This window comes from Papaver somniferum, chromosome 10 (assembly GCF_003573695.1).
Source record: "Papaver somniferum cultivar HN1 chromosome 10, ASM357369v1, whole genome shotgun sequence".
NCBI classification, from domain to species: Eukaryota; Viridiplantae; Streptophyta; class Magnoliopsida; order Ranunculales; family Papaveraceae; genus Papaver; species Papaver somniferum.
This window is the reverse complement of record NC_039367.1, coordinates 121,790,930-121,803,132: the sequence shown is the minus strand read 5'-3', so window position 1 is coordinate 121,803,132 and position 12,203 is coordinate 121,790,930. Positions and strand designations below refer to the sequence as shown.

General features: G+C 37.6%; 1 protein-coding gene across 1 annotated transcript; it reads left to right on the top strand.

The window, feature by feature from the left end:
* The first annotated feature begins 8,401 nt into the window (after positions 1 to 8,401).
* Positions 8,402 to 11,912, top strand: LOC113318383. Its single transcript, XM_026566541.1, has 2 exons — positions 8,402 to 9,485; positions 10,233 to 11,912. Exon 1 carries the CDS (start codon positions 8,664 to 8,666, stop codon positions 9,450 to 9,452), a length of 789 nt encoding a protein of 262 aa, XP_026422326.1. The 5' UTR covers positions 8,402 to 8,663; the 3' UTR covers positions 9,453 to 9,485; positions 10,233 to 11,912.
* Positions 11,913 to 12,203: the final 291 nt, after the last annotated feature.

Genomic DNA, 12,203 nt, shown 5'->3' with positions numbered 1-12,203 from the left:
ACTTCCGGTCATGAATTCCGCCAAAATAGTTCATACACTAAGTACACAAAACATAATGTATCCAGACATGGGTTTTAGCTCTTAACTCCCATTTCAATCATTGAAACATTCTTAGAATACGACAATAGCTGTCTCACACAAACGATTAGCTTATAAAAAATTTTCAAGTGATCGAATGATCAATACGAAACATTCTGAGTCTACATCAAATGACTGTCTCACACAAATCATGTAAGATGTTACCAGGTGATTTTCACATGATCATCTTTTGACTTTCATCAAGAATAATGATGAACGTAGTTAAAGCAAAAAGCTTTCCAACACATATTTCGAGAAAGATATAAGCGAGTTAAACTCAGCTCGAAATATCAAATGTGTATAATGTAAAGTCTATATAGCTATTCGACTTTGTCTCAATAAGAGATAGAATAGAATATACTTTTGAGTGATAGATGAGTTCAAGTGTCCACATACCTTTTGTTGATGAAGTTCCACAAGCTCCCCTTAGTAGTTCTTCGTCTTCAATCGATGAACGTCGTGAAGTCTAAAGCTCAAGTACACATTTTATCCTAATCCGATACATAGCTATAAGTAGACTAGAAACCGAGACTTATAGTTTTGGCAACTAAACTTGGCAAACATGCTTGAGATAGCAATGCTTGCGATAGCAATGCTTGCGATTTCAACCGAGCAGTGCTCTAACATAAACGTTCCGCTGGATTAAGGAGACCCAAACCTTACAAACAAAAAAAACAAACAAAGCAAACAAAAAGCAACCAAACCAAACAAAACTAATGTCTATAGTAAATCTTCATGCTTCTATCTTCGTAATAATCTGAAGCAACTTCGGGAAGAAATCGTTAATGTCAATCTCCAAAAAATCAATCAAGGGATGAATAACAGCTAACGAATCAGCTGCCCGATTGGTTTTCCTATAACAATGTACAACTCTGAGTCTTTTAAACTTCTGTCTCAACTGACAAATTCTCCTTCATACGCTCAAAACCTCTCAACCAGGTTTAGGGGTTTTACTAGTCATCGAATTATAAACAGACATAGAGTCAGTATTAAGGTGAACCAACATCTGATTTTTTTAGATGGACAACTTCATAGCAAGCTCTGCACCTTTTAGTTCTAAATAAAAAACATAGTCATAACTAGTTCCATCAATAGCCGCAGCAACAAGATTACCATTGTTATCTCTCATGATATCAGGAAAACCACCAGAGTCATCCTTCCTAGAGCCATCAAAATTAATCATAACTTCATATGGAGAGGGGAATTTCCATGAACATGCAACCCTTTTCATTTGTTTTAAAAGGCAAGAAACTCCCCATCTATTCAAAAAAGTTCTCACAGAAGGATTATCAACATCAGAAAACTTACCAGCCATAATCTGACATCAGCAACAATGAGGAAACTAAAAGAAGCAAAGGAACTGGAAGAATCAGAATGGGGTCTCTTGTTTCGATTTTTCCAAATGTGATACACGAAACTATTCAAGGCAAGCTTTTTAATGGAAACAACAACACCTTCTCCCGTAAAATTCTCTGCACACCATTTAAGCTCAAGATCCCAATTCACTAGACAAGTCCTAGTATAGCCTAACTTATATGATACCTTGCCAAATAACATAGGAAAAGGGGAAACCACAGAAAATATGATTTTTGTCTTCACGTGCTTCATTGAAAAGTAAACATGAAGCATCAGATCATTCTCTTTTTGGGTCCAAGAGCATAGCTCAGTGATATCCCATCACTCCAATAAGGAGGAAGTCGGGGGTTCAATCCCCGCTGTAAAGGTTTGTAATAGATTAGTTGTATAGTGGGTTTGGCGGTGTTGGGTCTGGCAGTGGGGCCAGTCCAACTGGTTGGGTTCGGGTAGGAGTCTGGGTCCGGCTTTCGCATGTAAAAAAAAAACACATGAAGCATCAAAATAATTTACTCCCCGTTGGACAAGTTTACATCTAATCTTTAATCTTTTGCGCATACCCAGCCACCCTATAAACGAATATTCAGGAATAAAATCCTTAAGCCAAATCAACTTTTGCCATTCCATGTCAGAGTTAGCGCGACATTACTAGTCCATCTGCTCGGCTCAATTGTTGGTTATTTATTTCTATTTACTATCCTAGTCATCATGTAATAGGTGGTCTCTATTCTCTTGTTCACAGTTATATACCCAGTCAGGGTTTTTTTTTTCATCATCGAATAGTTGAATCTAAGGTAACGCTCATAACCTGTTCGTAAAAAGTCTTCATAGAAACAACAGAAGCAAAAAGGGTTCATACATGCAACAGTAGAAGAAGGGTTATAGCAACAGAGGCGCAATAGCTAAAGATCTGCAACAGAAGCAGAAAATGGTCTCTGAGTTTTTCATGATCTAATGTGGTTTTCCCTTCTCATGTATTATCACATTACTAGTTTTTGATTCATTGGATATTGTGGAATCATCCCATGAATAGTTTTTTTCATCAAAGTATTTTCTTTTTATCTCCCTAAGATTCTACTGCTTTTTATTTTGTTCTTGTTTCCTTCGATTTATGATTTCATTTTGTCTCGGTTCTAATTAACCTCCTCTTATGAGGACGTAAGTTTTTTCTTTCCTTGCAGGGGTATCCAAGATAATCATTTGTGGTATCCAGTGGTGAAATTCTTCAAAATGGCCTCTTCTGATAGAAGAACAGTTGTGTGGAAATCAGTAGTGCTAGTCATGCTCTTTGTGATGATTCATACTAGTAGAATAGAATCTTCTTATGTCATTTTTGACATTAGTAGAAGTGAATCTGTAGATCTTAAAATTCATCAGTAAATCTCAACCAAAACCCAGTTCTTCATGAAAATTCAAATTTTGCAATCCCCCCTAAAATCAAGCACCCCACAGTTAGTTAATGCAAAAACTTTCTTTATTTCATGCCAATCAGTTTCAAAATAATATCTCATTTTCCTTATCTAGATTCGTCCACTTTTAAAGTGCATGATTTGCGGTACATCCATACTTATTCTCTTCAATTTATCCAAGTCATTAATGAAGATAATATTCAGTTACAACAAAATAACAATGTTTCAATATTGTCATTATTCTTAGAAGATATTCGTTATGATATGAGATATCTATACTCATCTCTGAATATTTTCTGTGGAAACTATATATACTCATTGTCAAAGCAAAGGAAAAGTCATTCAACTTCTTGGTTCACAAAAACTATCAACTCATATCTCAAGCTACAAGAAAACAAGACAATGGCTTCAAACTCAAATAATCTAGTTAACAAAGTTAACCTGTTGTCACGACAATTAAGAAATGCAACCTTAGATATACCAAGGGAAAGAAGAAATGTTGTTGGATCATCATACACTATCACTGCAGCTGCGGAGGAATGGTCGACTGCAATCTTAGGGAAACTTATGCACAAGGAAAAGATCCCGATGAGGATAATCAGAGAAGAGCTTAACTCACTTTGGCGACAATACAGGAACAAGGAGATACGTATCATGGGTCATAATCTGATGTTAGTCAGGTTGAACTCTGAAGAAGAACAAGATGAAGTTATTCGAGATGGACCCTGGATTATTGGAGAAGCTTTATTTGCTATTAAGAAGTTTTTTGCTGGAACTAATGCCAGAGACTATGATTTTACACATCAAGTCTTCACTGCTCAATTCAAGTACCTCAAGTTAGAACATCTCAATGTAACTGTTATTGATGAGGCCATTGGCTTCATAGGCAAGAAAATCTCAACTACACCACCAAACTGTAGACCGAGAAATGGAAACACTGTGAAGGCTAGAATAAAAATAGATCTAAAGAAACCTTTATACCGTGGAGGCTGGTGGAAAACACTTGGCGATGAAGATGTGTGGATTCGCTATCATTGGGAGTTACAACCAAAGAAAATATGTGACAAATGCTGGGTTATTGATCACCAAGATGAGAAATGTGCAGAATGGAATTGGCTTTTATATCTGGACAGCCTCACAGCAGCTGAATATAAAGAATTGTTGCATAATGGAGGAGATGCTCTTGAAGAAAATGATGCAGAGAACATATCTAATCCAACGCATGAGGAGGTAGCTGATGTTGAAGAAAATGCAGATCATAGGCAAAACAAAAGATTAATAAACTCTACCCTTAATCAGGAGACATCTATGAACCCAGACAACATTCATGTTCACCCTCCAAAAAACATAGGAATCGAGGCATCTACTAGCATGAACAATATCACAGCTCAAGAAATGAATGTTAACAATCCAGAGGCAATGCATTCTGATCCCACAAATGATTATCAAGGAGACATGGCACAGGTATTCCACTCTATTTTGCACATCAGTTTCTTCAATTGCCATTCTCTTTATTTATTTATAGCTCTTCACCCTAACTTAAACATGAAAGTAATTGCGTGGAATTGCAATGGCTTTGGTAATAAAAATACTAGGCAATATATTTGCGATTTGAATAAAATGCTTAATCCAGACATAATATTCCTGCAGTAAACAAAAATTTATAGTGATAAAATTCTCAAATTCATAAGACCTTTAAATTTTCCAAACTCGTTCTACGTCCCTTCCATAAGGAGATCTAGTGGAATTTGCCTTTTGTGGAAATATGGCTTCGATCTGGACATTATTTTTCATGATCGTAATATGATTCACTGCTTGGTTCATAGTGACCCTTATAAACCTAAGTGGTTGCTATCTTGTGTATATGGTTCCCCATACCCACAGGAAAGAAGCGATCAATGGAATTTTATAAGAGATATTTGCATGAATTATGATATTACGACTCCCTGGATTCTTATTGGGGACCTAAATATCACTCTTCATGAAGATGAAAGAATTAATAACAATGGTTCTTCATCTTTTTCTTATAGAGTTAGTAATATCATTCATGAGGATGGCTTAAGTGACCTTCGCTACCATGTAAATCCTTTCACATGGACTAATAACATACATGGCACATGAAGAATCAAGTCTAGATTGGATAAAGCTTTGATAAATTATGATTGGCTTTTAACTTTCCCTGATACTTGTCTGAAGCATTTACCTTTTGTATTCTCTGATCATTGTCCTATAATGTTAGACCTGTTTCCTAACAATGTCTGCAATGCAAAGAATTGGAAATTCTTTGAATGTTGGTTAATAGATGCTAGATGCAAACAACAGATACAATCTTCATGGGAAAGACAACACAAGGGCTCAGCAGGTTTTGTTTTGGATAAAAAGTTATCAGAAACTAGAAGAGACTTATCAACATCGAACAAAAACACTTTTGGTAATATAAATGTCAAGCTTAAGGAACTTCAACAACAATTATTAGAACTTCAAAATCCTGGTGCAAATGGGGTAGATAATACAGCAGTTGTGTAGAAAGTGGAAAAGGAAATCGAAGAATGGCATCAACGAGAAGAAGTTTTCTATAGGCATAAATCCAGAGAAAGTTACTTTCATGAAGTAGATCGGAACACAAAGCATTTTCATCTCCAAGTGAACAGGAGAAGATCAAGAAATAAAATCGAAACCCTAAAGAAATAAGATGGGTCTTGGTGCAGTGGCAAAGAAGAAATTGAATCCTTGCTGTCAAATCACTTTAAGAAAATTATGACAACAACCAACCCAGACATGGACGAGCAATTGGTTACTCTTTTACCTCCTTGCATCACAGCGGAAGATCACGATTTTCTTACGAGAATGTCTGATGAGAATGAAATCTATAATACGTTAAAGCAGATGCAGCCTTGGAGAGCACCGGAGCCTGACGGTTTTCCACCAGGTTTCTTTCAACAAAATTGGTGCACGGTAAAAGATGATGTCATTAATATGATACAGAGTTTCTTCCGTACTGGTAGATTGCTCAAAAAGCTAATTAGAACTAATCTTTGCCTTATACCAAATGTAAGCTACCACAAACCCCTGGAGATTATCGTCCAATAGCTTTATGTAACTCAACATATAAGCTTATTTCGAAGATACTGGCCAACAGACTGAAGCAGCAGCTAGAAAAAATTATTTCTCATATGCAGGCTGCATAGTACCTGGCAGACAGATTGGTGATAACATCACTCTAGCTCATGAATTGATACACTACATAAAGAGGAAGAAGACTAAGAAGGGATACATGGCGCTAAAGCTAGACATGTCCAAGGCTTTTGATCGAGTCGAGTGTGGTTTTTTTCATAAGGTTATGATGCAGTTAGGGTTTAACATAACATGGTGCAGCTACATCCAAGAATGTGTGAGTACTACGAAAATACAAGTTCTCCTAAATGGCTCTCCAGGACAAGCATTCAACCCATCAAGAGGAATACGGCAAGGCGATCCCATCTCACCGTATCTATTTCTACTCACCATGGAAGTTTTTACTCGTGCTTTGGCTAAAGATGAAACGAATGGTAAAATACAAGGCATTAAGATATCAAGGAAAGCAACTCAAGTCACTCATCTGCTCTTTGCGGATGACTGCCTTATTTTTTCCAAAGCTGACATACACAATGTCTCAAATCTTCTTCAGGTGATAAACTCTTTTAGTAACATATCGGGACAACAAATTAATTTCCAGAAGTCGGCAGTTTTTTTCTCAAAGCATATACACCCAAGGCACTGCAGAATGTTACTAAGAAGCTTGAAGATGAAAAAAATGAGTCTTGAAGAAAAGTATCTCGGAATCCCGTTGTTTATGAATAGGAAGAAAACTACTTCTTTTTCTAGCCTTGTCAGCAACACAAAGAGCGGACTTTCACATTGGAGAGGAAAGTTTATTAATCAATCTGGAAGATCGATTCTAGTGAAGCATGTGTTAAACGCTATGCCATCACATCACATGAACATGTTTAATATACCAGAGGATACATTAAAGGAGCTGGACAACATACAAAGAAACTTCTGGTGGGGGAAGGAAGAATCAAGAGGTATTTTTCTCACTAGTTGGCCGCAAATCAATAAGCACAAGCTAAATGGAGGCATGGGTTTTAGGGATTTAAGATGTTTCAACAAAGCTTTACTAGCTAAAGATGCATGGAGATTATTGAAGAATGAAGACAAGTTTTGGGCTAAGGCTTTAAAAGAACGTTATTTCCCAACTACTTCATGTTTGCACGCAAGGAAGAAGAAGGACTCAACTTGGGCTTGGCAAAGTATTCAAGGGAGTCTGCAATTCATCTTCAAATTTAGTCTCTGGTTAATTGGAGATGGAAGTAAAACATCCATATGGTCTGATAATTGGATTCAAGGCATACAAGCACCTCTCATTCCAGCTGTGGAGTTGGAAGATGGACACAATTACAACAAAGTCTCTGAGCTAATTGATCAAGAAACAAAGACATGGAAAGTAACATTGATCCAATCTTTATTCAACCCTGAGGATGCTTCAAAAATCATGCAAATGAGAATTCCAAAATCTGGAGAAGACAAACTCATATGGACGTTAACAAGGAATGGCGACTTCACTGTAAAGTTAGCCTATGACAAATTAGTTGAACTAAAAAATGGAGATGCTACTACAGATGCTGCAACTGCAAGAATTTGGAGATGCATTTGGAATGTTCTTACTCTACCAAGAGTAAAACACTTCTTATGGAAGTGTATGATAGATATTGTGCCCTCTAATGAACGCCTGGCAATGAATCTGGGTTATACAGGAGAGCAATGTAAAGTGTGCAGTCAAGGAATTGAAACCACTAAACATATTCTGTGGGAATTCTCCTTTGCTAGAGCTATCTGGTCCACCACTCCAGGAGCTAGCAGAAGTATGCCAGATGATAATTCTACAGTTCAAGAATGGATTCAAAACTGGTTTTCTAACGATTTCAGTGAGTTGCTTGAAGACTGGACAGTGCACATGGCAAATACTATTTGGGAAATATGGAAAGCTAGATGTAGATGCGTTTTTGAGGACATTAAACCTAACCCTGTGGAAGTTATCAGATTGATTCAGCTAATGAATCAGTCAACTGGTAAACAAATGCAAAGGCATCATCTCGACCATCAGAATAGAGTGGAGAATTCCATACTATCATGGAAACCTCCACAAGCCCCTTACTTATCTTTTTATTGTGATGCTTCCTTTAAGACTATTGATAATATTAATTACTCAGGCTGGGGACTAATATGTCGTTCATCTGCAGGAGAATTCATCCAAGCTGGATGCGGATATGCAGATGGAATCTTAAGTGCAGAAGCGGCAGAGTGCAGGGGATTTTTGCAGGCGATGCAGTGTGCAGAAAATCAAGGAATACAATTTGCAAGTTTTGAAATGGATGCTGAACTGGTGATTAAGGTTGTCAATGATGGGATCAATTATGCTTCATGGGAGAATCACACAATGATACAAGACATTAAAACTATGCTAGTACACCATCCTTTTTGGAATTGCAAATGTATAAGTAGGAAAATAAACAAGCCAACAGATAGACGGGAAAAACACGCTAGAGTTCATTCAATCGCGCAATTTTGGTTTGAATATCCTCCATTGCGAGTGCAATATTGGAGGATAGGAACACTTCTGTTTTAGCCATCTCAAATCAATAAAACTACCCCTGCTTTGCATTAAAGAAAAAAAAAAGTTGAATCTAAGGTTTATCCTTCATTTCTGGTCTGTCTGCCCCTTCCGGTAAGAACCCTGGGTAGGTTCTTATCAATTGGCATCAGAGCCGCCGCTGCCGAAACTCAATGAAGAACGAAGTGACGGAGAAGCATCTACTAGATCTCACTAATCAGGTATCATCTTTGGCTGAATCTAGCAGTCGATTTATAAGAGTATTAGAGTCTACATCTTCATCTGTGAATAGAGGATCCAGTTATAGAACACAAACTGGTGGAGTTGAGATATTAATACTCCCATACTTCGATGGAACTGATCCTGAAGGTTGGATCTATAAAGCTGAATTGTATTTCGAATTTTACGAAATACCACCGTTACAACAAGTTAAAACTGCAAGTTTTCATCTCGATGGTAAGGCTTTACAGTGGTACAAATGGATGAAATCAGTGGAGCCAATACAATCTTGGGTAGGGTTTTCAACTGCTTTGCTTAAACGATTTGGAAAAAATCATTATGATGAACCAGCTGCACCACTTCCAAAATTGAGTCAAGGGGGTTCTCTAGATGATTACAAAGAAGAGTTTATGGAACCAACAGAGATTGTAAAGGAATTTGGCAGTGAAGAATTTGTAGCAGACCCAAGTAACTCAGAAGTGGTAACAGATTTCAGCCGAGATTCTTCAATTTCATCGGGAGAAAACCAGGACAAAACTCTTGATACTGAGTTGATTCCGAGGTTATTCTTTGATGAAGATGATTTAATAATTCTAAACCAACAGGAAGGAAAACCCATCACTGAATTGAATAATTCAAATGGAATTAAGGGTTCTCAAATTGAATTTGCTGCCAGTAAGATGGCAAGGTGTTGCAACAAGGAGATCCAGTTCGCAATTGATGTGGAAAATTACAGTATTTGAGGGCAATAAGCAGCAACCACGTCAAATTAATCTGTAAGATATGTTTTTCACTTGCTCATGTTTATACTCGAACATTATTCGATCGTCGGAAAGGATTTAATCTTATTAAAGGCTTTTCTCATTTTGTTGGTATTTATGAATTCGGTTGTTATACATCTACTTTATGTTCACTTGCATTATATGTTTGTTCAATTTTAAAGGCCAAATACAATGACAATTGTGTTCATGAGCTGATTAGCAAATATGGGTGTCAACCAGATGGATTGTTTAGTGAAATAGTTGCTTGTGTGTTTACTAATGGTCGGTTTACTGATACTGCTTGGGTGTTATTTGGTAAAATTCCCGTGAGAGAAGCCTGGTGTCTGTGTGATGGTAAAGGCGTAAAGCTGATTTTCTATTACAACTTAAAATGGCTAAAATGGGTTACAAATTGATAGTTGATGAAGGTCTCCTTATTATTATCATCAAATTTGCTCGCACGATATACGATCGTGGAAAAGTGATGGATGGTGTTAAAGGGTATATTTATGCTGCTAATGCTTATGAATTGTGGGGTAATACAATTACTACTTGGGAGAATGATCATGTTGGATCACTTTTGAGGGATGTATACAATGGTGATTTCATATGTAAGCTAATTCTAGAGCTTGGGTACTTTTTAGAATTGTTAATTGTGTATCCGAATGCGCTTTCATTTGTTATAAATGGTGACTGTCGTACTGCTTCCGAGTTGTGTGATGAAATTGTGCTCTGGACTAATTTTATTCTGCAAATGACCAGGAAGAGTGGGTTTCGCAGTGCACAAGAGCTGTTTGATCAACGGGTGGTTAGGGATATCAGTTTCCTTAGTCTAGTACCTAAGGCTAAGAAGGATTTCGTTCAAGCTAGTTCAAGCTCATTTCAGAAACTACTGAACTGCACCTTCACAAAAGTTTATGGGTTAGTTCATATGGTTGTAGAAAGCAGTGCAATTAATGCAGTTAGAATGTTTGAGAAAACAACTCAAGGCAAGATTGCATATCGTAATACATTCACTACTGAATTTGCAAGATTGATTGCTATTGTGAAGGTATATGAACTAGTTGATCAAATGCATGATAATAGTTGGATTTCCAGTTGTGATAAGGGTTTACTGAATGATATGGGAATTCCATATGCGGTTTATTTGAAGTTATATGTTGCTGCAAGGAGACAACATGAGGTGTCACAGATTCTTTCGAAGAGATTTATGCAGTTACGGAGTCTGGTATATCAACCAAAGAGAAGTCATTTCCAGTTAGATTTTTATGGAGGAATAATTGGAATTCAGTTCATGCTCATGTTAACTAAAATCCAAATGTGCTAATGCTGATGATCTTCTTGAGATGGAAATGTGCAACAACTGGTGATGCTGAGCTAGATGGTGTGCCTGTGTGTATTCCTGGTCAGGTTGAGAATTCTAATGGCAACACAACAAGATCAAATTTCGCTGAAATGCTTGCTTTCACTTTCCCCATAGAAATCACATGTGCAGTGAAGGTCTGTAGCAAAGTTCTTGAACAGCTAAGGGTTTACTTTTACAGTCATATAATGGGTTTCCTAAGGCCTTCAAGATGACTGGTTGGAGACTTGGACATATTGCTGGTCCTAAACACTTCAGTGCAGCTCCAGCTATAGCTTCTTATATGGATGCAAAAGCCACGACAACTCTTCAACATACATGCAGCAGTCTACAGTTAGCATACAGGCAGCAGTCCATAACTCGAAGAATGTTTCATGTCTCGAATTCGAGAAGGGCTATGTTTCTGACGACAACTTCGGTGTTGGCTGATCAAGTCGATGCAAATGATGACATACCGACCGCAACTTTAAACCTTGAGGACAAGGTTGGTCTGAAGGGGACAAGAATGATAGGACTCGACCACAAACGTGACCAAGGATGGCTTGTTAGGCTAACCCCTGTGGGCTAGATTGAACTGCTAGATTGGCCAAAAAGTGTTGCAAATCATGAAAAAAGTGTGGGAATTTTTTTTACACTGCTAGTTGATAGTTCTCTCTCCTAGCAACTGCTCGCAATTCAACTATCAGCGAGATTGAAATGCTGAACCGTTCAGCGCTCAAAAAATGGTCTAAACGCTGAACCATTCAGCGTTGGGAGAAAATTTTCTGATCTAGCGGGTGAGATTTAAAGCGTTGAACCGTTCGGCACTGAGCGCCGAACGGTTCGGCGTTATATGGTGGTCCCGCTGCTAATCTAGCTGCTAGATTAGCCATCCCATAGAACTTAGGAGGTTGCCCAGGTTAACGTGGATGGCCAATCTAACATCTAGATATTTAGCCCATAGGACTAAGCGTTAGAGTTAGCGCGGCATTACCAATCCATCTGCTCGGCTCAAATGTTGGTTATTTGTTTCTATTTACTATCCTAGTCATCATGTAATAAGTGGTCTCTAATATACCCAGTCAGGGTGTTGTTTTTCATCATCGAATAGTTGAATCTAAGGTTTATCCTTCATTTTCTGGTCCGTCTGCCCCTTCCGGTTAGAACCCTGCCTAGGTTCTTATCAGCTTCATGGAGAAATCACCTGAACAGCTCTTATTGATCAAATTCAGTCGATTTTACAAATGAACTTCTAAAAAATCCAATTTAATGAAAAAAAAAAAAAAGACAATTTATTATTGCACCCATTAGATGATTCCCAGCTACATGGTAAATCATTCTGTCAACTTCTCAGCTACGAAAGAAAGGTTTGTTGTTTCTCCTTAAAACTA

What these genes read in the sequence shown, in the direction of transcription:
- LOC113318383 (XM_026566541.1), top strand. Translation starts at nt 8,664, where the DNA reads ATGAAGAACGAAGTGACGGAGAAGCATCTACTAGATCTCACTAATCAG.